Source organism: Physeter macrocephalus, unplaced genomic scaffold, assembly GCF_002837175.3.
Source record: "Physeter macrocephalus isolate SW-GA unplaced genomic scaffold, ASM283717v5 random_121, whole genome shotgun sequence".
Classification (NCBI taxonomy): Eukaryota; Metazoa; Chordata; class Mammalia; order Artiodactyla; family Physeteridae; genus Physeter; species Physeter macrocephalus.
The window spans coordinates 12,291-37,468 of record NW_021145407.1 but is presented as its reverse complement, the minus strand read 5'-3'; the positions used below and the strand labels follow the sequence as shown (position 1 = coordinate 37,468).

The 25,178-nt window shown below is 57.5% G+C and overlaps 1 protein-coding gene across 1 annotated transcript; it reads right to left on the bottom strand.

Annotated features, from left to right (window-relative positions):
* Nucleotides 1-78: 78 nt before the first annotated feature.
* ALKBH5 (alkB homolog 5, RNA demethylase) lies at nt 79-25,161 on the bottom strand. The gene is made up of 4 exons (XM_007121013.4): nt 24,392-25,161; nt 16,308-16,388; nt 2,577-2,732; nt 79-1,791 (listed from the first exon to the last, which is right to left on the bottom strand). Exons 1-4 carry the CDS (start codon nt 25,159-25,161, stop codon nt 1,617-1,619), a joined length of 1,182 nt encoding a protein of 393 aa, XP_007121075.2. The 3' UTR covers nt 79-1,616.
* Between the last annotated feature and the right edge of the window lie 17 nt (nt 25,162-25,178).

Here is a 25,178-nt window from a genome sequence, read left to right as displayed (position 1 = left end):
TCAGAGTTTCAGGGCAAAACAAAGGGATTAAGGAAGAACCAAAGGCAAGTCCTCTCTTACGACAGCATCAGACAACTGTTTCAAAATATATTAGATTTGGTCTTTATTGTAGAGCACACACGTCAGGGCAAAGTGCTGCACGCACAGCCACAAACCATTTTTGGGAAAAAAGCTGTAAAAAAAAAAAAAACAACCAAAAAAAACTGCAACTGCTTTAGTTATGCAGTCCCGACTTGAGGAATCCACACTGGCAAAGGAGTTCTGGCCCCTAAGAGGGGCTTCTTGATGGTGGCTGCCCCCCAGCTTTCTGCAGCCTCTTCTGTAAGACTAGCCCCCTGGGATGGCAGCAGCCTGGGGACTGGGAGGGCCTCTGCTCTCAGCAGGCCTGGGTCTCGGCCCTGGCTGGCAAGAGGACATTCCTAATGAACCCAGATCAGCAAAACCTTGCAGCCTTCAAGGATCTGAGCAGGTGGAAACTGCCAAAGACTTCACTTATTTTTTCCCTTTCATTATTATTTTTTAAAGGACCCTTCCTTCCCCAGCTCTCATGCCCCTGAGGCGGAGGCACCAACCCAGTCTGCAGGCCTGAGCTCTGGCCTTGGATGCATGCTGCAGGCGGACAGAGGGGGCGGGCAGCTTCCTACGGGGACTGACATAGGGAGAAGGCCCAAGGAGGGCCGATGGAGAAGAAAGGAAAGGGAAAGGAAAAAGCCAGGAGACCAAAGGAAAAAATGAAAACTCAGAACAAAAGAAAACAAAAACCCTACCACACACCACAACGATTTTCCATAGCCCAAACGCTAGACTCAGAAGGACACCAGTCCCTCCAGCTAGAAACAATTCCTAAAACTGCCCCAACACGGCAAGTCTAACTGTTCCACACAATCACACGTGTATGCTTAAAAGGAGCAACCCAGCAAAGAGGCGGGCTCCCGGCAAGAGGTCAGGACCACTGCAGCCGGCCCCTGGGCAGCGCAGGGACCCGTGGGCAGAGCAGGCCAGAGGGCATGCAGGAAGCCCGGGGTCTCGGCCAACTGAACAGCTCTGGGGCAACAGGGGCTGGCACTACCTAGGCCTCTGCCCGGTCATCCCTTAACAACGCTGCAGGAGGAGGGGTATCTGCATGAGCTGCTGGGGCCTGGAGAGCAGGTGAGGGGTGGGAGGGCAGCAGGCCCCCTGCAGAGCCGGCAAGACCTCAACCCACCGCAGACAGCAGTGGGGGGAGGGGGAGGAGATTGAACTTCATTTACAACACTAAGAAGATTTACATTTAAAGCAAAACAAGAATTTTTCTAAACCAAAACATTTTGTTGCTTTTAAATAAACCCATCCTGACACAGCCCCACGTGAGGACAGCTGCCCCCCACGCCTCCAGTGGCCACTCCAGCGTGAGCTTCTGTGCCTACAGATGCCAACAGCCTTTGCATCCAGGAGGAAAACCAAGAACATGAGAACCAGGTCCTGGACAATTCTGTTCTTCAGCCTTAACAGGCAACAAACCAAGGAAAAAAAATATAAGAATCAAAAAAAGAAAAGAAAAGGAAAAAAAAAACCCTCAAAACGAAACAAGAGGAGGGGCAGCTAGTGAGGAGCAAGCCGAGTCCGAGGCTCAGGCCTCAGTGCCGCCGCATCTTCACCTTGCGGGCGGGGCTGCCCGCTGCCTCCGAGCAGTCCTCGGGCTCGTAGGACTTGCGCCAGTAGTTCTCCGAGCTGAAGCTGCCCCTCCGCCGGTGTGTGGGCAGCAGCACCGAGCGACGGTTCTCCTCCTTGTCCATCTCCAGGATCCGAGGCCTGTGAGGGAAGGGGCGGGGGAGGCGTTACCCAGACACTGGCCCAGGGCCACCCCAGCTCACCGGGTCTCCACGGAGGGGGTGTGCGTGGCAGTGGCAGAAGCACTGGCACCGTGTCTTTGCCCAGCAGGTGCCAACGGTCAGCCCTCGTCTTTGAGACATTCCCCGGTTACCCTGTGGGGTCTGCTGGGCTCTGAGTTTGGTGGCCCAGGACACCGCCAAGGCTGCCGGGCAGAAGGCGGCTTTCCTATCACAGCCTCAAGACCCTGCCTGGTTCTGCCAGCCCCCTCGGCTCCTCAGTCCTCCCCCGACTCCCACTCTCCCTCTCTGCTCACCAGCCCCACTAGCCCTGAAACTACCAAGCTCTTGCCGTCTCAGGGTCTCAGCCCATACGGTACCCCTGGCCCAGACTGCCCCTCCCATACATCTTTCCCATCCTTCCAGTCTCAGCTTCAACAGCTTCCTCGGAAACCCTTCTGAAACGGGCCCCGCTCTGCGACCTTGCGAGTCCTGCACTTCCCTCCTAACGTCCCGCGTAACCCACCGGAGCGTGTGTCAGGGAGCAGAACCAGGGAAGGCGTGGCAAGGCACACAGCATTCCCACAGGCGGATGGCCAGGGCTTAGTCGAGAATGCCACCAACCCCAAGGAACCAGACAGAAGGCACTGGAAAGGCGGACAATGCCCGGCTCCTAACCACCTACCCCTGGCTTCCCACCCATCTCGCCCCGCAGCCAGGCCGTGGCGCTGCTTTGCCGGCCTGGGTTGAGGGACCGCAGCTGAGTACCTGTGGGCAGCATCAGGGTCTGCCTTGCGGTGGGACCGCTTGGGTTTCAGAGCGGGGTCCCTGTTGTTTCCCGACAGACGATCTGAGGCATAGCTGGGTGGTAACACGGAGCTACTCAGGGACTTTGTTTCCAACCGGGGTGCATCTAATCTCGTCCTGCAAAGGAAATGCACGTGGGGTCACCAGCGGGCCTCTGGGAAGGGTGTGGCCCAATTAGACCAATTCTTTCTCTGGCCGGGCTGGGTGGAGGCCAGCAGTCTCTGCTCTGAGGTTCAGTCTCCTCACGGTTCAACTAGGAATTGGTCCAGCTGACTTGCAAAGACCGTCCTTCCCAAGTTCAGGCTTAGGAGTCGGGGACGGGAACACTTCTGTTTGGAGACTTCCAATGACCTGCTGCCCCAGGGGAAGGATCCCAGGGCTCTCTCAGCTGGACGAGGCAGCCCCCACCTCACCCTCCTCCGGCCCAGAGATTCTCAGGGGACAGCTACTGCGCCTGCCAGAGGACTGAGGGCCCCAGTGGTGGGAACCTACACACTCCAACAGACACGTCCACCCCTGCCTGAAACACCAGACAGGAAGGTTCCCCTGGTCCAGGCCTGTGGAAGGACTGGAGGGGAACAGAGTAAGAGCTTCCCTACCCTTACACGGGGACACCGAGGCTGTGGTAGAGCCAGGAGGAGGGCCCAGACCCGATCCCACATTCACGCTTGGCTCTGGTCCCACCACAGCCACGTGGCAGCTTCTGCTGGTTCCGGGCCGCTGACCAAGCCCAGGCCAGAGGGCTTCTGAAGGCAAAGCCCCCACCTAGCACCGGCACGCACTACTCAGTTGAGGAAAAGCATGCAAGTAGGAAGGGGGAAGAAGGGATGGAGAAACTGGGTGGGGGTAGCCCAGGGCAGCGATCCGAGTCCTTTAGGAAGGCAGGCCAGGAGGAAGCTGGCCTGGGAAGCCTCAAAGAAGCCCCAAGGCCTCTTGTGTCATACAGAGGCCAGCAAGTCAGGCCGCTGGCAGCAAGGGGCAAGAGAGAGGCCTGGGGCGGGGAGTGATGGGGGCACAGCTGGCAGAAGTCCCCGAAGGCATCTTTCCCATGGGCTGCTGGCCACAAAGGAACAACTAACTGGGCTCTGAGGAAGAAGGTGCTGTGGCACCTCAAAGGACACCCTCGCAAGGATGCCGGGGGAAGAGAGCAGAAGGGGAACCAAGAGCCGCCCTGGGTTCCTGGGAACGGCCGCGTCCGGTCCTCAGAACAGGAGGGGAGACCAGGTCACCTAGGAGGGAAGTCACGTGTGCCGGGAAGCCCTGGGAGAGAAGTCTAACGCAGGTGAGGCTCCAGGCCTCTTAGACGGGGAAGCCAGAGGGGCCGAGCTGCACTTACTGGCCCCCCAGTCTCGGCCTCCACTCTGGGGACCCCGGGCTACAGGAGACAGGACCTAGGAGCAAGAGGAAGATACAGCCCCGAGGCTGCCACTCAGAGTATGGGCTAGTCACCATCCCTTTCGGGGTCTGTCTCCCCATCTGAGCAAAGGCCTCTTTCAGTTCTGAGGGTCTAGAGACCAAAGACAAGTTGCCCCCTTCAAGGCTAGGATCCTCTCGAGAGCACTGGGAAGAGGTGGTGCTGGGCGCACCCAGAACTGAGGGTGGGAACCAGAGTCACCGAAGCCCCGAGACCGCTCGTCGACCAGGCCAGGCCTCAGATCCCTGCGCTGAGAGCTCACACCAAATGTGACATGAGCCAAAAAGCTCTACTCAGAGGACTCCAGGGTCTGAAGCCTCGGGAAGGAAAGCGCCCCTCCAGCACTGCCGAGCCGAGCTGACCCGAAGACCCCGCGGGTGCCGGGAGCACACGCCCAGGGCAGAGAAGCCCGTGTGGGCAGGACCCGCGGCCCAAGACCGTGAAGTGGTTTCCTCGGGTGAGTGAGGACGGCCAGAGAAGAGCAGCGTCACCAAGAGGAGAGCCTGGCCCATACACCTCCGGGGCTGGAAGGCACATCCTGCCACGCAGGCACGGCTGGCACACACTGAGCCCTGGTGGGGCCCGCCCTTCCTGAGCTGCTTGCAACTAGGGCGGCCGGCCCGGGCAGCCGGGGGCTGCGGTGGGGGCCCCTCACTGTGGGTCTGGGACTGCTGGGGAGGCTGGGGAGACAGGTGGGACCAGCTGAGAGTGGACAGAAGCCAGGCACACGGACAGGCTCTGCGTCCCTCCAGCTGCCTGAGAGAAGAAGAGACGGAAGGCGCAGCTCCCCGCACAACAGCTCTGCTACCGTCAGGGCCGGCCCTCAGGGAAGGGGTGATCAGAAGCGGCCCCACCAGAAACTCAGCCTCCCGCACCCACTTTGGGGGCGGTAGGAGCTCCGGGGCCCAAAATGGCTCCCGACACATTCCGTGGGGTTGTTACAAGTACATCTCAGAACGGATGGAGGAGCTCTACTTTTGAAAAGCCACCAAGCTGCAAGAAGCCGGGCTAGAGCCAGATGCGCAGCCCAGGGCCCACCAGCAGTGTGCCTTCAGAGCACACCCCTCCCCTCTTAGAGGGCAGCCAACTCCCAGGGAGCAGGCCAGGGTCCAGCAGACAGAGCCACAGGTTTGAAGGCAGGAAGCCCAGTTCTAGCCGTAAGATCTGGGCCTGCGCCTCCTCCGGTGGTAATAGGAACCAAGACCTTCCTCACAGATCTGAGCCAACATCCGGGGGTCACGGCAAGGCACCCCAGGTATGTCGGGACAGCCCCCAGGACAGAGCATGGACTGGGCCTAGGTACCGGGAAGCCAGAACCAAGGGAGGATGGCCAAGCATTAAGGTAACATTAACACCTGACCGGAGAGGAAGGGAGGAGACTGACTGTCTAGGTGCTGCCCTCATGTTCCTTTATCAATCACAGGCTCCTGCGGAGAAGCTGCTGGGGCGGGGCGGGGGTGGGGGAGGGGGAGGGGGAGAGTGCGAAGTCAGAGACCCAGTCACTGGCCTCAGCCACACAGCTGCTACCCTAGGATGCCCCTGAAGCCCAGGCAGGCTCTCTTCACCGCAGCAGAGCAGAGAGCTGTCCCGGCAGAGGCAGACCACCGTTTCTGGGAGACGGGGAACCATTCTGCACTTCAGGCCCCGCCGCCAACCACCCACAACTGCTGGTTCCGCCCTCCCCAAGCACCCTTGTGCTACAAAGCCTGGCTTTCCCAAGGGAGCGAGCAGGCAGGGCGCAGTGAGGCAGGCCTGTCGGAGTACTCCTCGCCGACGAGGGCCCTGGGGCCCAAGGTCCACGCTCCTGCCCCTCTAAGTATCAGACTCCCTCATAGCCCAGACCCACACCCTTCCCTCCTGCAAGAGTACCGCCTCCCAGCTCCCACCAACACCACAGGCTTCTCTCCAACTCCTGCCCTGCTCTCCCTGCATGGCAGTGCTGACACGGGTGCAGCAGCCTGCTACAATCAGAGGAGCCTGAAGGACACCTGAGTGTATCACCCAAAGAAAGGGCACCCCAAGCACATACATGGTCCTGGGCTCCCAGCAGACCTCCCCGGACCCAGGCCAACAAAACACCCAGTCCCCGAGGGGAGCCTCTCCAAATCACCCAGCCTGGTTACCACCACGCCATCCACGCCACATGCGCGTAACCCAGGGCTCCACGGACGCCAGCCAGACCACGGGGCCAGCATCAGGGTGCTCAGGGATCCCCCAGTTCAGGCCCTGGTAAGGGCTCACTGTCCTCCAGGACACCAGGAGACCTGACAGCGAGGCTGCTTTCCCGCACCGCGGCTGCTGACCACCATGGCTCTGGGCTCCCCTTTCCTCACACTGCACCTGACCGAGCACAGCCGTCCTTATCCCTACCCCGGCCCCGTCGAGATCAGAGGGGGGGACAACGGTGAGGAAGCACCGAGGAGAAGCACACACAGCAGTCTCCAGCTTAACCATCTCCAGCATCGCAATGGCCCCCATTTTCAGGTAAGAACACGGGGCTCAGGTAACAACCTGTATCCAGTGAAGAAGGGAGAGAGCCAGGCCAGGAGCCCAAGCCAGTCACATCCCTGGCGGCCTCACCGCCTCCTTCCTTATTCCTCAGACAGGTTGTGGATACACCCAATCCCTGAACTCCCGGGGAAAAAAGGTGGGTAGTCCTTGGTACCGGGACAAAAATCATGGAGATACAAGCAGCGGCAGGCAGGTGTCCCGGTGGGGGCCCTATCTCAGGCCTGGCCGGGATCAGGGAAACCAAGAGCTGAGGGACAAAGCCCAGAGCGCACCCTCTGCTCATCCACACACACAGCCTTGCATCCGGCTGCTCTGCTTTCTGGGAGGGCCTCCCTCTGAGCCCAGGCACCCCTGGACCGAATGACCCAGGGGGCCGTTTAGCTCAGCCTCGCACGGGCAGACTCTCCCGAACAAGCCCCCACCTGCTGCTCCCAGGCCCCGGTGCTCCCCAGGGCCCTCCAGACCTCCCGCACAGCAGCGAGCACTCGGGGTCCCGCCCCGCCCGTCTCCACTGTGTTCCCCACTCGGAGCCTCTGTGAGGAACAGCGCCTCTGCCTGACCTGTCCTTGCCCCTGAGCCTCTCCGAAGCCTGCCTGAGGCCCACACACCACCCCGACTGCCTTCAGGCGGCACCTCTCCGGAAAGCCTTCCCTGACCAGCCCCTCACCCCGGTGAGGTGCTAAACCTTTACCTTCCCCCAAAGGTAAAGCGAATGAGAAGAGACCACACTCACCACTTCCCCAGCACCAGCACAGAGCCTAGCACACACTAGGTTTGGTTAACATTTGCCAAGTGACTCCCCAGCTGCTTTTCCAAACTTCAGCCCCCTGTGAGCCAAGCTCCACTTGACCAGCAGCAAAGAAACAGGCTATTTACACCGCCTTGAGCCATCTCCTCTGGTTAATCATGCAGGAACTCAAGTCTCGTAGGCCAACCCGATGCAGGCCTGGGGGCCTCCTGAACACCAAGAGGTTGGGTGCCCTGGCCACCAACCGGAAGGCCCTGAGGGCCACAAGCCATCGCCCGACGCTGAAGTTTGGATCCAGTGCCTCCTTCCCTCACTGCCCCTCCATTGCAGAGGCCCTCTATACTTCCCGCCTTCAAGCTCACCAATTCTGCCCGGCCAGCAGTTTCCAGCTCAGGAGCCAGAGCTACCAAGCCTGTCCCAACAACCCCCCGAAGCCAGAGGTCATCTTTTTGTTTGTTTTTGCTGGGCCCCAGTGGACACGCTCCGTGCTCCTAAGACAATGCTCACTCTGCCTGTGCTGTCTGAGCATGCAAAGTGCCCACCTATCACAGACCCGGCCCCAAGGGAGTGCTGAGTCTCCTTCATGCCCACCTCGGGTGCCTTGTGCGCACGAGATGCTTCACTGTTCCCAGGTCGGGAACCCCTGCTCAGAGATCACTCCAAACTGGCTAGAGAAGGCGAGGCAGCCCACTGCCTGCTTGAACCCCTGTCCAAACAGAGTCCCCAAATCACCCAGCCTGGTTACCACCACGCCATCCACGCCACATGCGCGTAACCCAGGGCTCCACGGACGCCAGCCAGACCACGGGGCCAGCATCAGGGTGCTCAGGGATCCCCCAGTTCAGGCCCTGGTAAGGGCTCACTGTCCTCCAGGACACCAGGAGACCTGACAGCGAGGCTGCTTTCCCGCACCGCGGCTGCTGACCACCATGGCTCTGGGCTCCCCTTTCCTCACACTGCACCTGACCGAGCACAGCCGTCCTTATCCCTACCCCGGCCCCGTCGAGATCAGAGGGGGGGACAACGGTGAGGAAGCACCGAGGAGAAGCACACACAGCAGTCTCCAGCTTAACCATCTCCAGCATCGCAATGGCCCCCATTTTCAGGTAAGAACACGGGGCTCAGGTAACAACCTGTATCCAGTGAAGAAGGGAGAGAGCCAGGCCAGGAGCCCAAGCCAGTCACATCCCTGGCGGCCTCACCGCCTCCTTCCTTATTCCTCAGACAGGTTGTGGATACACCCAATCCCTGAACTCCCGGGGAAAAAAGGTGGGTAGTCCTTGGTACCGGGACAAAAATCATGGAGATACAAGCAGCGGCAGGCAGGTGTCCCGGTGGGGGCCCTATCTCAGGCCTGGCCGGGATCAGGGAAACCAAGAGCTGAGGGACAAAGCCCAGAGCGCACCCTCTGCTCATCCACACACACAGCCTTGCATCCGGCTGCTCTGCTTTCTGGGAGGGCCTCCCTCTGAGCCCAGGCACCCCTGGACCGAATGACCCAGGGGGCCGTTTAGCTCAGCCTCGCACGGGCAGACTCTCCCGAACAAGCCCCCACCTGCTGCTCCCAGGCCCCGGTGCTCCCCAGGGCCCTCCAGACCTCCCGCACAGCAGCGAGCACTCGGGGTCCCGCCCCGCCCGTCTCCACTGTGTTCCCCACTCGGAGCCTCTGTGAGGAACAGCGCCTCTGCCTGACCTGTCCTTGCCCCTGAGCCTCTCCGAAGCCTGCCTGAGGCCCACACACCACCCCGACTGCCTTCAGGCGGCACCTCTCCGGAAAGCCTTCCCTGACCAGCCCCTCACCCCGGTGAGGTGCTAAACCTTTACCTTCCCCCAAAGGTAAAGCGAATGAGAAGAGACCACACTCACCACTTCCCCAGCACCAGCACAGAGCCTAGCACACACTAGGTTTGGTTAACATTTGCCAAGTGACTCCCCAGCTGCTTTTCCAAACTTCAGCCCCCTGTGAGCCAAGCTCCACTTGACCAGCAGCAAAGAAACAGGCTATTTACACCGCCTTGAGCCATCTCCTCTGGTTAATCATGCAGGAACTCAAGTCTCGTAGGCCAACCCGATGCAGGCCTGGGGGCCTCCTGAACACCAAGAGGTTGGGTGCCCTGGCCACCAACCGGAAGGCCCTGAGGGCCACAAGCCATCGCCCGACGCTGAAGTTTGGATCCAGTGCCTCCTTCCCTCACTGCCCCTCCATTGCAGAGGCCCTCTATACTTCCCGCCTTCAAGCTCACCAATTCTGCCCGGCCAGCAGTTTCCAGCTCAGGAGCCAGAGCTACCAAGCCTGTCCCAACAACCCCCCGAAGCCAGAGGTCATCTTTTTGTTTGTTTTTGCTGGGCCCCAGTGGACACGCTCCGTGCTCCTAAGACAATGCTCACTCTGCCTGTGCTGTCTGAGCATGCAAAGTGCCCACCTATCACAGACCCGGCCCCAAGGGAGTGCTGAGTCTCCTTCATGCCCACCTCGGGTGCCTTGTGCGCACGAGATGCTTCACTGTTCCCAGGTCGGGAACCCCTGCTCAGAGATCACTCCAAACTGGCTAGAGAAGGCGAGGCAGCCCACTGCCTGCTTGAACCCCTGTCCAAACAGAGTCCACACCCTCCACTCTCAGGGTTAATGTGTGGGAAGCACTCTACCCGGTGCCCGGCACCTAGTGGGTGAGTGCTTGGCAGAGGGCAGCACACAAGGCCCTTAGAAGGTCGCACGTCAGGGAACTGTGGGAAAAACCAAATACTCCCCCTCCCCAATGACTGCCACACCTTGGAAGTTGGCCAGCCTCCTGGTCCTCTAACCAGTCATTTATTTATTTATTTATTTTTGCGGTACGCGGGCCTCTCACTGTCGTGGCCTCTCCCGTTGCGGAGCACAGGCTCCGGACGCGCAGGCTCAGCGGCCATGGCTCACGGGCCCAGCCGCTCCGCGGCATGTGGGATCTTCCCGGACCGGGGCACGAACCCGTGTCCCCTGCATCGGCAGGCGGACTCTCAACCACTGCGCCACCAGGGAAGCCCCTAACCAGTCATTTAAAACTTCAACCACACTTCCAGAAAAGTAGCTCCAGCTTCCCTGCCAGGGAAACCAATGATTGACAAAGATGCATGTTGAGCAGCTTGCTCTAGGTGGGCTGGGAAACAGCGACATTCCAGGAAATTGGGCGTATTCAAGAGCTGACCAACCTGCAGCTGCAGCCTCACCCCGCACCCTGGAGGGTGGCCCCCTACCGCTTAAAATACTCTCCGCCCCCAGCTCTCTACTGCCACAGCGGAGGCAAGAAAGCCCTTCTGTATGTGAGGCTCTGGGTTCTTCAACTCACAGCATCCGCCCTGGGGCAGGGCTCGGGGTGTTCCACTGTGCAAACCACCAAGGGCCACAAGACCCAGCACCAGGAGACCCAGGTTCAAGCCTGCACTCAGCCATTTACTAGTTGTGACCCCAAACAGATGACACTAAGCTGCGGCCTAGGGACTGCACTCCCGGGGAGGCTCTCCGAAGGTCACTCCCAGCAAGAAACTATGGCGCCACCTCCTACATGAAGACTCCGCATCATCCACATGCAAAGGAGCCGTGTTCTGCTGAACCAGAAAGCACGTGACCGCCGCCCACACGTTTCCCCCCCATGAGGCCCTTAGAAAGACGACCGCAGTGCTGACCAGCCTGAAGTAGTGACAGAGGCCCCAGGCCCTCCCTCTGCAGCCTGTGCGATCTTTATCCGAACCTAAGAGAAGGCAGAGCTGGCTCCACCTTACCTGCCTATGAGGAGCAGGGCCGGGCTCAGTACCCAGGTCCCACCTGTCGGGATGTGGCCTCACCCAAGGACACAGAGTCAGCCAGGCACCCACCGAGGCCACATCCTTGACCCCTGGGCAGTGCCTGAGCCAGGATGCACCCCTTTTCATCAGGTCACCAGCTTGTCCTTTTGTACCTGGTGCCGCTCACCGACCAGAGCTGTCCTCCTCTGGACTGGCCGCAGGGCTGGGACTCAGATGAACAGGGCTCTCCCTGCCCCCAACAGAACACGGCTTTGGAAACTCACAATGACAAGTGTACAGGCTGTGACAGCAGGGGGTAGGGGGTGGGCTGAGAGAGCTACATGTATATGATGCTTCCTGCGTGTCAAAATGGTTGAGCCTTGAAGGACGGCCAGATTAACCAACTTTCGGTGCATTATATGTGGGTCAGCTGGGAGGTGGGTGTGGGTCAAAAGGGAAAGCATTCCCAACAAAGGCCACAACGCTGCAAGAGTCTGGGACATCAGTGCGTGGGCCACACTAGGAGCCGCAGGTAATTTAACGTAAGTGGGAAGGAGACAACAGGGAGAACATCGAGGGAGGAGGCTGGATGGACAGGCAAAGTCCAACAGAGACCTTGGATTTTATTCTGCAGGCAAGAGAGCTGCCCTTTCCTCTCCTCTGGTCCCCTGGGTGGGCTGCCTACAGCTGGGCACTTCACCAGCTCAGCAGCCTAGGGAAGCTGCGGAGGTGGGGGCACCCGTCCACTCCTTTCCAGACCAGTCCCTGGCTGGCTCCTGGACCCACTCAGGGCAGAAGGTCAAAGAGCCCAGTCACCCACAACAGCCACTCTCCTCGGTCAGAACGCTACAGGGGCTCAGCTGGCCAAAGAGCTTCCGGGGTGAGCTGGTTAACAGTGCAGAATCCTGGGGGCTTCCCTGGTGGCGCAGTGGTTAAGAATCCGCCTGCCAGTGCAGGGGACACGGGTTTGAGCCCTGGTCCGGGAAGATCCCACATGCCGCGGAGCAGCTAAGCCAGCGTGCCACAACGAAGAGTAGCCCCCGCTCGCCGCAACTAGAGAAAGCCCACACGCAGCAACAACGAAGACCCAACGCAGCCATAAACAAACAAAAAACAAAAAAAACAACAACAGTGCAGAGTCCTAGCTCCACCAAGGAGTATCCGGCTCCGCGGCATGTGGGATCTTCCCGGACCGGGGCACGAACCCGTGTCCCCTGCATCGGCAGGCGGACTCTCAACCACTGCGCCACCAGGGAAGCCCCTAACCAGTCATTTAAAACTTCAACCACACTTCCAGAAAAGTAGCTCCAGCTTCCCTGCCAGGGAAACCAATGATTGACAAAGATGCATGTTGAGCAGCTTGCTCTAGGTGGGCTGGGAAACAGCGACATTCCAGGAAATTGGGCGTATTCAAGAGCTGACCAACCTGCAGCTGCAGCCTCACCCCGCACCCTGGAGGGTGGCCCCCTACCGCTTAAAATACTCTCCGCCCCCAGCTCTCTACTGCCACAGCGGAGGCAAGAAAGCCCTTCTGTATGTGAGGCTCTGGGTTCTTCAACTCACAGCATCCGCCCTGGGGCAGGGCTCGGGGTGTTCCACTGTGCAAACCACCAAGGGCCACAAGACCCAGCACCAGGAGACCCAGGTTCAAGCCTGCACTCAGCCATTTACTAGTTGTGACCCCAAACAGATGACACTAAGCTGCGGCCTAGGGACTGCACTCCCGGGGAGGCTCTCCGAAGGTCACTCCCAGCAAGAAACTATGGCGCCACCTCCTACATGAAGACTCCGCATCATCCACATGCAAAGGAGCCGTGTTCTGCTGAACCAGAAAGCACGTGACCGCCGCCCACACGTTTCCCCCCCATGAGGCCCTTAGAAAGACGACCGCAGTGCTGACCAGCCTGAAGTAGTGACAGAGGCCCCAGGCCCTCCCTCTGCAGCCTGTGCGATCTTTATCCGAACCTAAGAGAAGGCAGAGCTGGCTCCACCTTACCTGCCTATGAGGAGCAGGGCCGGGCTCAGTACCCAGGTCCCACCTGTCGGGATGTGGCCTCACCCAAGGACACAGAGTCAGCCAGGCACCCACCGAGGCCACATCCTTGACCCCTGGGCAGTGCCTGAGCCAGGATGCACCCCTTTTCATCAGGTCACCAGCTTGTCCTTTTGTACCTGGTGCCGCTCACCGACCAGAGCTGTCCTCCTCTGGACTGGCCGCAGGGCTGGGACTCAGATGAACAGGGCTCTCCCTGCCCCCAACAGAACACGGCTTTGGAAACTCACAATGACAAGTGTACAGGCTGTGACAGCAGGGGGTAGGGGGTGGGCTGAGAGAGCTACATGTATATGATGCTTCCTGCGTGTCAAAATGGTTGAGCCTTGAAGGACGGCCAGATTAACCAACTTTCGGTGCATTATATGTGGGTCAGCTGGGAGGTGGGTGTGGGTCAAAAGGGAAAGCATTCCCAACAAAGGCCACAACGCTGCAAGAGTCTGGGACATCAGTGCGTGGGCCACACTAGGAGCCGCAGGTAATTTAACGTAAGTGGGAAGGAGACAACAGGGAGAACATCGAGGGAGGAGGCTGGATGGACAGGCAAAGTCCAACAGAGACCTTGGATTTTATTCTGCAGGCAAGAGAGCTGCCCTTTCCTCTCCTCTGGTCCCCTGGGTGGGCTGCCTACAGCTGGGCACTTCACCAGCTCAGCAGCCTAGGGAAGCTGCGGAGGTGGGGGCACCCGTCCACTCCTTTCCAGACCAGTCCCTGGCTGGCTCCTGGACCCACTCAGGGCAGAAGGTCAAAGAGCCCAGTCACCCACAACAGCCACTCTCCTCGGTCAGAACGCTACAGGGGCTCAGCTGGCCAAAGAGCTTCCGGGGTGAGCTGGTTAACAGTGCAGAATCCTGGGGGCTTCCCTGGTGGCGCAGTGGTTAAGAATCCGCCTGCCAGTGCAGGGGACACGGGTTTGAGCCCTGGTCCGGGAAGATCCCACATGCCGCGGAGCAGCTAAGCCAGCGTGCCACAACGAAGAGTAGCCCCCGCTCGCCGCAACTAGAGAAAGCCCACACGCAGCAACAACGAAGACCCAACGCAGCCATAAACAAATAAACAAACAAAAAACAAAAAAAACAACAACAGTGCAGAGTCCTAGCTCCACCAAGGAGTATCCGGCTCGGGCAGCCAGGTACGCTCGAGGAAGGAAACAGCCAGAAGAATGACCCAACACTCCAGCTCTGGCCACTTCCTCCTGCACCTCCAGTGAAGCTTTCCCTGGGATGAGCTATTGTGAGGAGCTGGGAAGGAACACCTAGGAGGCACTGCTCTGGTTCTACTCCCCCCCACACCCTCATTGCTGCCCCAGGTGGGTCACCTGGTCTCTGGCTGCCACTGGAGGTACCAGGCACACCTGACAAAAAATGACTAGGGAGGAAAGGCCAGAAGGGAGCAACACATTGGGCTGCCTCAATTCTGGGTCCTGGGTTTTGGACTGTGCTGGGAACCACACTGAGCCTGCGCGTCCGGAGCCTGTGCTCCGCAACGGGAGAGGCCACAGCGGTGAGAGGCCCGCGTACCAAAAAAAAAAAAAGATACAAAAACCCTTCTTCTGATGGATTCTGGGAATGTTCTTAGGCTAGAGGAGAAACGCTGCCAGGCTGACCACTGTCTGCAGTTCCCCTAGGTGCCCAGTGCTCTGCCCGCACCACAGGACTGTCCCACAGGTCTGGGTCATCTCCATTCTACAGATGATAAAACAGACTCAACGTTCTCACTTGGCAAAGTGGCAGGGCCGTGCCAAAGAGACATCACCACCACAATGTACTGGAGCTCCGGACCCAAAGGGCCAAGATGCAGAAGTGATAAACTGAAGTTAAAAAGATGACAAGCCAGAGAGTAAGGATGTACTTAAAAAAAGAAAGAGCTCCCAATGGCCAAAGCTGGGACAAGCTGAGCACAGACTAGACACCACGAGTCCACACTGCTGTCAGGAATGAGTGGACGAAGAAATAAACACGTGGGGGAGAAGACACAAAATCTCCTGCGCGGACGGGTTCCAGGCGGTCTGTGTGGCGACTCCGCCCTCAAAGAGGTGGCGCTCACCCCCCACTCCTCACGTGTGGGCCGCTCACAGCGACGTCCCTCCTGGGAGGACAGTGTGGACAGGGGGCAACAGTGACGAGCACAGCCTCAGCCCGGCGCTCGGGGCCAGCGTCGACGGTGGAAGGCCCTGCGCCCTGGACGTGGCGTGAGGAGAACGGCGCTGCCCCGCTGCGGTCTCCTCCCCAGACCCACAGCCCCGCTGTAACCACGAGGCAACACCAGACACGCCCCAGCTGAGGGACCTTCCACCACACACCTGGCGGTCAGCGTTACCACGAATGAGGCAAGTCTGAGAGAGTGTCGCGGCGGAGAGGAGCTAAGGTGACACGACAACTGCACGTCCTGTGGGGTCTGGGACAGAAAAGGACGTGAGGAGAAACTAGGGAACTGTGAGTAAAGGATGGACTCCAGTTAACCGTCCCGGATCAGTACTGGTTTCGTGACCGTGATGAACATACCACGCTGACGTGAGCGAGACATTACCAGGACGGGGAACGGAGAGCTCTCTGCTATCTTCACGACTTTCTGTAAACCTAAACCTGTTCTAAAAAATATAGTTTACTTAAATTAAAAAAAAACACAGATAAGGCAAGCTATAGGACATCCTGCTCCAGCCTGGGTCTAGGCACCGTCCTGCTCACTGACGACTACGCGGGCCTGGGCACTCAGCCAGCCTTCTCAGGACCCCTGCCTCAAGGCACGGTTGTCTTGACCCAGTGTCCACGTGGTCAGTCCATTCACCTCGTGAGCAGAAAAAAAAAGAAGCGCTGGACACGCCAGGACTGGCAATGTTGGTCAGTGCGTCCCTGACCCCCTGGCCAGAGAAGAGGGACAGCCACAAGCCATGCGCCTGCTCAACACGCAGCCAGCCACCCACCTACGTCCCCTGTCCTCACTCCCTGCTCCTCCCAGAAGTGAAAACCCAGGCATTTTTAAAGCAAGCTGCTGAGGCACGATCTAAAAATACTCAGTGAGAAGCACACGTGACAAATCAGAACCAAGGAGGAAGGAAAAGGAAGAGGTGGGGGGAGGCAGGGTCTGGAAGAATGTCCCCCAAATCCTGTGTCCAGAGCCAGCCCACAAACCCTGGGGGCGTGTGCTTTTGCTCGGCCCTCCAGCCGCAGTCAGGGCCGCGGGAGCCGCAGACGCCAGGACACTTACTTCCTGAGGATGATGACTGCTCTGCGCTCCTTGATGTCCTGAGGCCGGATGCAGTGAGTGATTTCATCAGCAGCATATCCACTGCAAAGAAACACAGAGCACGTGAGCGTGGAGAGTGGATGGACAGCCAAAGGTCCCCGGGGGTACGGAGACAGAAATAGGGTCCTGGTCTTCACGGCCACCCTCCACCCCAGTACGTGACAGGCTCAAGGATCTATTATGTGGGAGGAAATAACGTGTTAAGTTCCAGGATGCTTTTGCCCAGAAACCACTGAAGGGAAAACCTGGGATGAGGTAAAAGCAGGTCTGAAAGCAGAAGCCGAAGCAGGAATCCCCTCGCACAGGCCAGGAGCCCTTCTTTCAAAGGGTCCCCAGGAGGGCACACCTTTAGTGGCTTTGGAGGCCGAAGGAGTGACTCAGGCCAGACCCTGGGGAGAAGGGAAGAACCGCATCTCCCCCTCCCCCACCCTTGGGCTGGCCGAGGAGGCCAAGGCAGACACTGACAGCACTGAGTCACCAGAGAGAACTAAGGCTGCAAGGTTCAAAAAGAGAATTTGTCTACTTGGAAAAAATGCTTTCAAAAACCTTCATTTTGGGGGATCCAAAATCTTGAAGACAGCTGTGTTTGGAATATTTTAAGAATTCCCAACACACTCAAGTATCTATTTATTTTCTTCATCAAGTTACATGATCTTGAAAACTGCTCAGACCAATGAATATGGGTAGATGGCTGTCCTCTTCACAGCTAATGTCTCTCCGATCTGAAACTCTGGAAGCAAACTCAGCTCCCTGAGTACAGGCCCTCACTGGGAGCCTGGCAGTCATGAGGCACTCCCACCCCGAGGTCCCCACTAAGCTCCCCACTGAGCCAAAGCAGCTCCGCAGCCACAGGCCTCCTCCCCCTGCTCAGGGTTCCCTGGCTGCCGCCGGGACCACCAATCTTCCTCTATTCAGCTGCTAATCAGCTCCTTCTCAAGCGTAGCTGTGAAGACGTGGATGGAGCAATGGTGCGAACCACCACAGGCCTGGGAAGGACTCCTCAAAATGGCCAGGCTGCCCCCACGTGGGCAAGAACTAGATGCAAGAGCGAACAAAAAATAAAAAGTCCTAGAGAGAAGTACCTCTGATTCAGAAATCTGATTTGAGGCCATGTGGAGGGCAGAGAAAAGAGCTCTTATTTTAGGAATTTTCCCCTTTGAGCTGCTCCTCGACCAGAGGTTTTCAATTTTCTCTGTAAATAACAGTCCCGTGAGATAACTACGGACAAATGTCCACAGTCAAATCAATCTGGAAATACTGATGAGTTTAAAAAAGCATTGGTATGTTAAAGGACCTGAGAATTACTACAGCTGACTTTAACTGAGCACTGACCATGGAACCTTCTCTCAAACAACACCTATTAACATCTGCAGGCGGGGGTTCCCTGGTGGCCTAGTGGTTAGGATTTGGCGCTTTCACTACAGAAGCCTGGGTTCAATCGCTGGTCGGGGAACAATCCCACATGCCGCGCGGCATGGCCAAAATACACACACAAAAAAATTTAGGGACTTCCCTGGTGGTCCACTGGTTAAGACTTCGCCTTCCAATGCAGGGGGTGTGGGTTCGATCCCTGGTCAGGGAGCTAAGATCTCACATGCCTCATGGCCAAAACACCAAAACATAAAACAGAAGCAATACTGTAACAAATTCAATAAAGACTTTAAAAAATGGTCCACATTAAAAAAAAAAAAAAATCTTTAAGAAAATATCTGGAGGCCCAGAGAGAAATGCCATACAGGGATCGAGGAGTTGAAGAGACCTGGGTTAGAACCTGAGCTCTGTCACCTTAGCTGGGTCACATGCTGAGCCAAAACCTCAGCTCCTGCAACTGCAGGGACAGCAGTAGATTCTTGGGTGTTCATGTGGTGGCGCTCTGTGCTCTGTCACTTATGACATTCCTCTGTGGTGACTAACAATGACATTGTTAAAAGGGTCAGTGCTTCCTCTCTTCCGGGCAGAACTACAGTTATATGTCTTCTTGGTTAGCACCCCTGGAGAAGAGCAGTGGGAGGCCCACCTGCAGGGCTACCAAGAGAATTCAGTGAGATAATGCAGGGTGCCTGGCACCCCCATTTACTGAGCACCTGACACAAGCCAGGGGTCCTGGACAACCTTCATCCAGGCTCCCCCTGCAGCAGAGGCCTCCTGGGCCCCCTCCCAGGGCTAGGAGCTCTGGATCTCATCCTATGCTCTCTCGTCACTCCACATTAGGGGAGTGCAGATCTGGGCTCCAAGACAGTCCCATATTAACACGGGACCTTCCCAAAGAGTGAAGTCCAGTTCCCCAAAGGCAATCCAAGGCATATTTCTAAGGCCTAGACCTGCAGTACCGGTTGCAGGCAACCTTCCTTACTGTTAACGAGTGTTACTAATCTGCTGACTTGGCTATAGGACCTGCCAAGGGCCCTGACTTCCCATCTTCAGCAAGGAACTGCATCCTGTAACACTGAAGCAGCAGATCCAGATGCTGGTCAAATTTTAAGTGCCCCCACCTCCCAAAGTGCTCTAGAACAAAGAGCAAGTCATGCCAGGTTCCTGTCCCCCAGCCCAGGCCTCAGAAGAACTAGTGCAAAAGCAAGACCACAAGGGCCCACAGAAATGACCATGGCGCTCACTGACCCCCACCTGAACAGCTCACTGGCACCGGTCTTCTAGAACTTCCTGGCAGCTACGACACAGCCTACTGACCCCGTCCTCAGTATCCAGCTCCGCTGGGAGTGGGAGGCTCCAAGTCCTGATCAGAGGAAGCTCTTCTGTCCAAACTTCAGCAGAAAGTGTCCAACAGAGACCACAGAGAGTTATTTACCGCTAAGAACTTACTTGCTACAAGAGAAACTGTTTGAAAGTACCAGTCTGCCAGCTTGAAACTTAATATACCCTGGGTCCAGGCCTACCCTTGGCATGAAGGAAAGTTCCAGTGCCGCCTCCTCTTTTGTTCTCACAGGCAAGGGAGAGGGGAAATACCTGAGGCTGGTACTGCCCTGCACTGAGCCCAAGCCCCCCACCCCCCACCCCGCCCCATGCAGCAGTGACTAGTGTGCCGCAAGCACCCGGAGCAAGAGCCTGGCTGTCACCCACCACACTATGCCTTAGAGTGACTCTTGAAAAGTCTCCCCTCTCTTGGGAAGCTCTGCTCAACTCCCCAGGCTGGGTTCCCCCACACCACCCACCCAACCCTCTCTGCGACTGCAGTTCGGCCTTGTGGCAATTCTCTTCCCTACAAGACAAAGCTCTGCAAAGGCCTTACTCATCTCTGCATACAGCAGACGCTAGATGACGTGTGTGTCGAGGTCAGCATTCCTACTGCTGTGGAGACTCAGTTTCTACATCTGCAAAACAGAGACTGCAGCAAGTCCTTCCTCAGAGGATCAGACGCAGGTCAAATGAGGGGTCTGGAAGACTCTTTATAAGGGGCTGTGCAGGACTACACACCTCTCCTCTAGGGGACAGCCTTGGAGGCGGAATTATTAAGGCACAGTTCCAAGGCGGCCGCCATTCCCCATCTACTCTGTGCCCTGCCCAGGGCAGACAGAGCCAGAGATGGAGGAACTGGCCGAGATCACCGGGACTGCCTGGCGACACCTCCCTCCAGCGGGGGCTACCTGCTCTGGCAGCCCCCATAAGCCTGCCTCACCACTGAGAGGCCTACAGGACCTCACTTAGGATTTGGGGGGCAGCAGGCCAGCCACCTGGGCACAGGGGCAGAACTGTGAGCTCAGACTCAAGTTATAATCACACCTGAACCTCCTAGAAGACACATGGCCTAACACGATGAAGCAGTCCTGGGGCTTTCTGAACCCAGAAGGAAGAAGGCCAACCTGCTCCAAGTCCCAATTCTGTACACATCAAGGTATAAACAGAAAGCGGCTGAGCACAGAGGCAGCTTGTTTCCAGACACTTCACCAAAACCTCAAGCCTTCGGTCATGTGAAAGAGAATCAATCTTCGCTGACAACTCTAGGACTTCAATAGCCCCATTTTGCAGAGACAAACTAAGGCCCAGAAAGGTTAAGTAACTTGCCCAAAGTCAAACAGCTAAAGTGGTGGCACTGGAACTCTAATCAAGCTCTCGGTTTCAGTGTCTACGCTACGCTGGTTTTTGTTTTTTGATGGGAGTGGCGGTGGGGAGAGGTAGGTAACGAGGGGTGGGAAGAAAAGCCCATCTGTGTTTCCCAGTGACAAGGTCCAATCTGTCGTGGGGGCCTCACTGACCTCAGCAAAGGATACAGGTATTCCCACCGCCTCCAGGGAAAAAGTCCGCAAAGATGAGCCCATGCCTCCAGAGAGCATCATATCCCAGTAACGGCAGCACACCAACGGCCCAGCCAAAAATGGCTAGCCAGCCCTGAAACTTTTATGGCCTATTTATTTTCTGCTTTCTCTGACCTTCATGACTAAGACCGTCACTAGCCTGCTAGCTTCCTTTCCTTTGCTGCCCTCTGCCTTCTTCTCACGCCTGGCAGAACCAAGGCCAGCCAACACCCCGTAGCCCAGAGCTCCTCCTGAGAATAAACAGCCCTTACTTCGTCCTGAAGTTCCTCCCCCTCTCATGGAATCAGAAGATTCCACACAAGAGATGTGGCCCAGACCTATCTGCCCTACATTCCCAACTATTTTAAGCCAGAAAGCTAAATTTTGCTTTCAACCAGCTGAACATGATCAGTCCTTTGCCCAGAACTGAAGGGGTGCCCGCTCCACCCAATATCAACTGTTATCTGGAAGTCACAGGCTGCGCTCACCACTGCGTGTCTCATGGCTGGGCGATACAGTAATTTCCAGACAGGTGGCTAAGGCCTGGGTCTTTGGGCATGTGGCCACCGCAACCACAGACCACTCGGCAGTGATTAAAAACAGTAGCAAGTAAGCAATTAGCCTTGAGGTAATTATTCCAATTAATCCATCTGAAATCTGTTTTAATCTGCCATTTACCATACAGGGAACAGGAAAAAGAATACAGGATGAACTGATATAAAAAGAGATAAAAAATATTTATTTTTCTAGAGAACAGCATTAAGACAGGACCCACTCAGGCCCAGCATGGAAAGGTTACAAAAAAACAACTGCCAGCTGGGTTTGGAAAGAAGTTTGAAGCACTTCCAGAAGGGTCTGTTCTGGAATTGCTCTAAAGGCCCACGTCTGGACACTGCTGAGTCAATGTTTGCCACACACTAAAATCCACGCTGACAACTATTAAATATGAAACTGTATTCCTGCCATATTGCCTTGGACGGGCACAGACACCACTGCCACCAACAACACAAGTCTGAGTCAGATGAGAATTACTAGAACCCCTCCGCATCTGTAGAGAGCCCCTGTCTTCATCAGCCCCTGCCGTCGGCAGCTTTACAGCTCGTCACCTCTGGGCTGGGATACCTTACCAGGAAGTGAAAGCAAGCATCCCCTCCTACCAGCTCAGGGAAGAGCCCAAGCAGGACTTGCACAGAGGCAGCACTAACAGGCAGGTGTGCACCCACCTGCACAGCAAGTAAGCTAAGTGAGCAGGTGCTGGAGAATTTAAATTAGCGGGGTGTCCGGAACCTGAGAGCAGTAGCTCTCCCCTGGGGACGTTTCACCCCCGGGGGACACGTGGCAATGTCTAGAGACATTTCTAGTCGTCACGGAAGGTGCTTCTGGCACAGTGGACAGAAGCCAGGGATCCGACTAAACGTTCCACAAGGACTGCGCACACGTCGACAGGACTGCGGCGGAGAAGCTCTGCTCTAGAGCTGCACCGAGGCACGCCCCACCAGAACCTCGACCTCAGGTCCAGGCTGGCTCTGAGGACTAGCAATGGGCTCCAGCTGCCTCTAGTCGGCACCTACCCCTCAGCTAGCCCCTCGTGCGCGCCCCTCCGCCCGCACCTCTGCTCGGCGGCTAACTCCCAGTCACCTCCTAGTCCCCCTTCAAGTTCCTGAAGACTCCCAAACTCCACAGTGGAGTAAGACGTCCCCCCCAGCGTACTCCTGCGGTTACCTTCCTGGGCTGTAACTAACTGTCTGTGGCCTCCACCGGCCCGTGAACTCCGTGAAGGGAAGAGCCATGTTTAAGGCTCCACCAAATCCCTGGCCCCTTCCCCGACAAGAGAGCAGGGGAGCACGAAACGGCTGTGTGTGAAAGCACCCGCGTAAGGGTCGACCCTGTGCCAGGCCCTCTGCTAGACACCGAATCACCACCTTGAGCTGTAACGGGCTGTGGAAGTCGCCATCACCCTATTTACAGACGGCAAAGCCGGCTCGGAGAACGCCCTCGAGGTCCCAAAGCAAACGAGAGGAGAGCTGGGTGCAAAGCCTGGGGCAGCCCTTTCAGGACGTGGCCGAGCCTCCCACACTGACCCCTCGGCCAAGTCAGAATCCAGGAGGAAGGGGCTGGGAAAGCCTCGGACTTCGCTACATTCTAGGGCACAGATGCAGAGAGCTGCCGGTGACGCACCCCGCCGCTGGGCACTGACAGACCCGCGCTTTAAGAACCTGAAACCTCTCTTCAATGCAGGGTGTGCGTGTGTGGGAGGGAAGGGACTCTCCAAGTCACAGACTGCCTCTTGTGGCCCCCCCGGGACACGCCGGACCGCTGCCCGACCTCCTGCTGACACCCCTGAGGCCCTGTGATGATGTGGGAAAGCAGTAGCCCGTTACGAGAGCAAATGGCCCTCGTGTGAGAGACCCTTTTCGGCACGGAGAGCCCGTCAACGAAGTCAGACACCGAACTGCCTTACACGGCAGGCCACTTGGGAGAGTCTGCCCTGGAAATCCCACCTGAAAGGGCTCTGCCAAGACATCCATCTGCAGCACCACGCAGATCTGAGGAGACGCTGGGAGCGCACATGACAAGGGGGTACCTGAGAGGTAAGTGGCCCTCTAGCTTTCGACGCATAAGGGAGCCCAAGTACCGCTCCTGCTGCCACTGACTGCGCAACTTTCCCCCCAGGAGACGTGCTGGGTACCACACGGCTCTGCTGCCGTTCCCAGATATGGAAGCAGCCTCAGCTGTTCCCCTTAAATGAGACAGAACACTTGCCTCAGGGCACTGAGAGGGCTCCGGGGACCCTGCTCCTCCCCATGACCGTGGCCTACGGCACTGGCCGGAATTCAGAAGTTAAGCTGCTCACAACAAAACTGCAGTGCCTCCCGATCCTGTACTAGAATTTGGTGGTCAACCAAGCTCCTCGGAACAGCTGCAGTCTAGATCTCCTAAGAGGTTTTGGGGATTACTGAAGTACATCGTTCGATTTACTTGTTTCAGGGCCGGAAGCAGGGAGCTTCCAAGTAAATTTTCTGCTTCATATAAACAGCAAAGGTGTTGCAGCAGGAAATAATCTCCGAGGGCCTGGGCACTGAGCTAACTCTCAGCAGGTTCTGGGACCGAAAACAGGCCAAGAGCCTAAGATCTGCTGAACAGCTACAAAGCCTAATACCAGGTAAAGAGACAAGCTCTATTTTGTTTCATATGGTCCTGATTACAGGTAACGCATCTTACAAAGGACCAATGGGCTCTTCTGCAGCCAAGAGAGACTGAATTTTAAGTTTGCTGCTCTCTATTCCTGGTCCAACCCCTGATCTGTTCAACTCTAGGGAAGCCACTCCCCCTCCTGGGAATGGAGAACGTGTATCAATTAAATACGCTCAGAAGCCTTCCTCTATGAGGATCTCCTCTTTTAAAGGAATCCACGAACATGTTCTCCGTTAAAAAGACCAAGAATGGCAAAGTTGCAAAGACTTTTAGACAGTAATCCCAACTAATTTTTTTTTAAAACCACAGACTTGGAAATGGAGGCCCAAAATGGAAGTGACTTGCTCAAACCACGAAGGTAAAGAGACTCCAAAAACCACCCTTCTAGAAAGATGCCTTTAGATTAGTCTGGGTCAAGTCTGCGATCTCATCAAATCTGCCCACGGGATAGAAAATTCTAGCTCGGCTCCCCGCTTTCTTACTGCCCGTGTTTTAAACGCAGACCCCTTCCCCGCCCACCCCCGCCCCGCAAACAGAAGCCTGGGTCAGAAGCGGAAAGCGCGGGCTCCTGGGGGCCGCTCCCTCCTCCCAGGCGGTTACCTGAGCACAGTCACGCTCCCCCTGCGCACCGGCAGGGAAAGCACGGGCTCCGACACCCGGATAGGCTTGAACTGGAACTTGCAGCCGAAGCAGAGCGCGGAGTCGCTGAAGAAGGACACGGACACGATGGGGCGCTCGAAGATGTGGATGGGGTCCACGTGAGACACGATGCAGCCGCCGGGCTGGTAGTCGTTGATGACGGCGCTGTTGACGAAGCCCTCGGGAATGACGCGGTGCTCCACCAGCTTCTGGATCACCAGCTGGTGCACCCACTCGGGGATCTCGTCCACGTCGCCCGGCGGGTAGAGGCGCTCCTGGCCGGGCCCGCGCTTCTGCAGCTGGGCGCCGTACGTGTAGCCCTCGCCGAAGAAGTACTTGTTGCGCAGCGGGGCCCGGTCCACCGTGTGCTCGTTGTACAGGCCCTTCTCGGCGCGGGACACCACCTCGTCGATGCGGGCCTCGATCTTGGCGCACTCGTCCTGGCTGAACAGGCGCATCTGGCGGATGCCGCTCTTCACCTTGCGCGCCTCCTCCTCCTTCTGCAGCTGCTGCTCCTCGAAGTCGCTGCGCTCGGGGTCCGAGTCCTCCGGGTACTTGCGCTTGGCCCCGGGAGCCGCGTAGGGCTCGGCCGCGGCGGCGGCGGCCGCGGCGGCGGCCACGGCGGCGGCGGCGGCGGCCGCGGCCTCCCGACTGCCCGCCTTGTAGTTGTCCCGGGACGTCATGGACTTGAGCTTCTCCCGCAGGTCCGTGTAGCCGCTGGCGGCCGCCATGGCCCACGCCGCTGCTC

Bases quoted from the DNA above. Each gene is read 5' to 3' on its own strand.
- ALKBH5 (XM_007121013.4), bottom strand. From the start codon at position 25,161: ATGGCGGCCGCCAGCGGCTACACGGACCTGCGGGAGAAGCTCAAGTCC. The intron at 16,389-24,391 runs GTAACCGCCTGG...GTTTCTTTGCAG, and splicing joins GGGAGCGTGACTGTGCTCAG to TGGATATGCTGCTGATGAAA. The intron at 1,792-2,576 runs GTACTCAGCTGC...CTTCCCTCACAG, and splicing joins GACCCTGATGCTGCCCACAG to GCCTCGGATCCTGGAGATGG.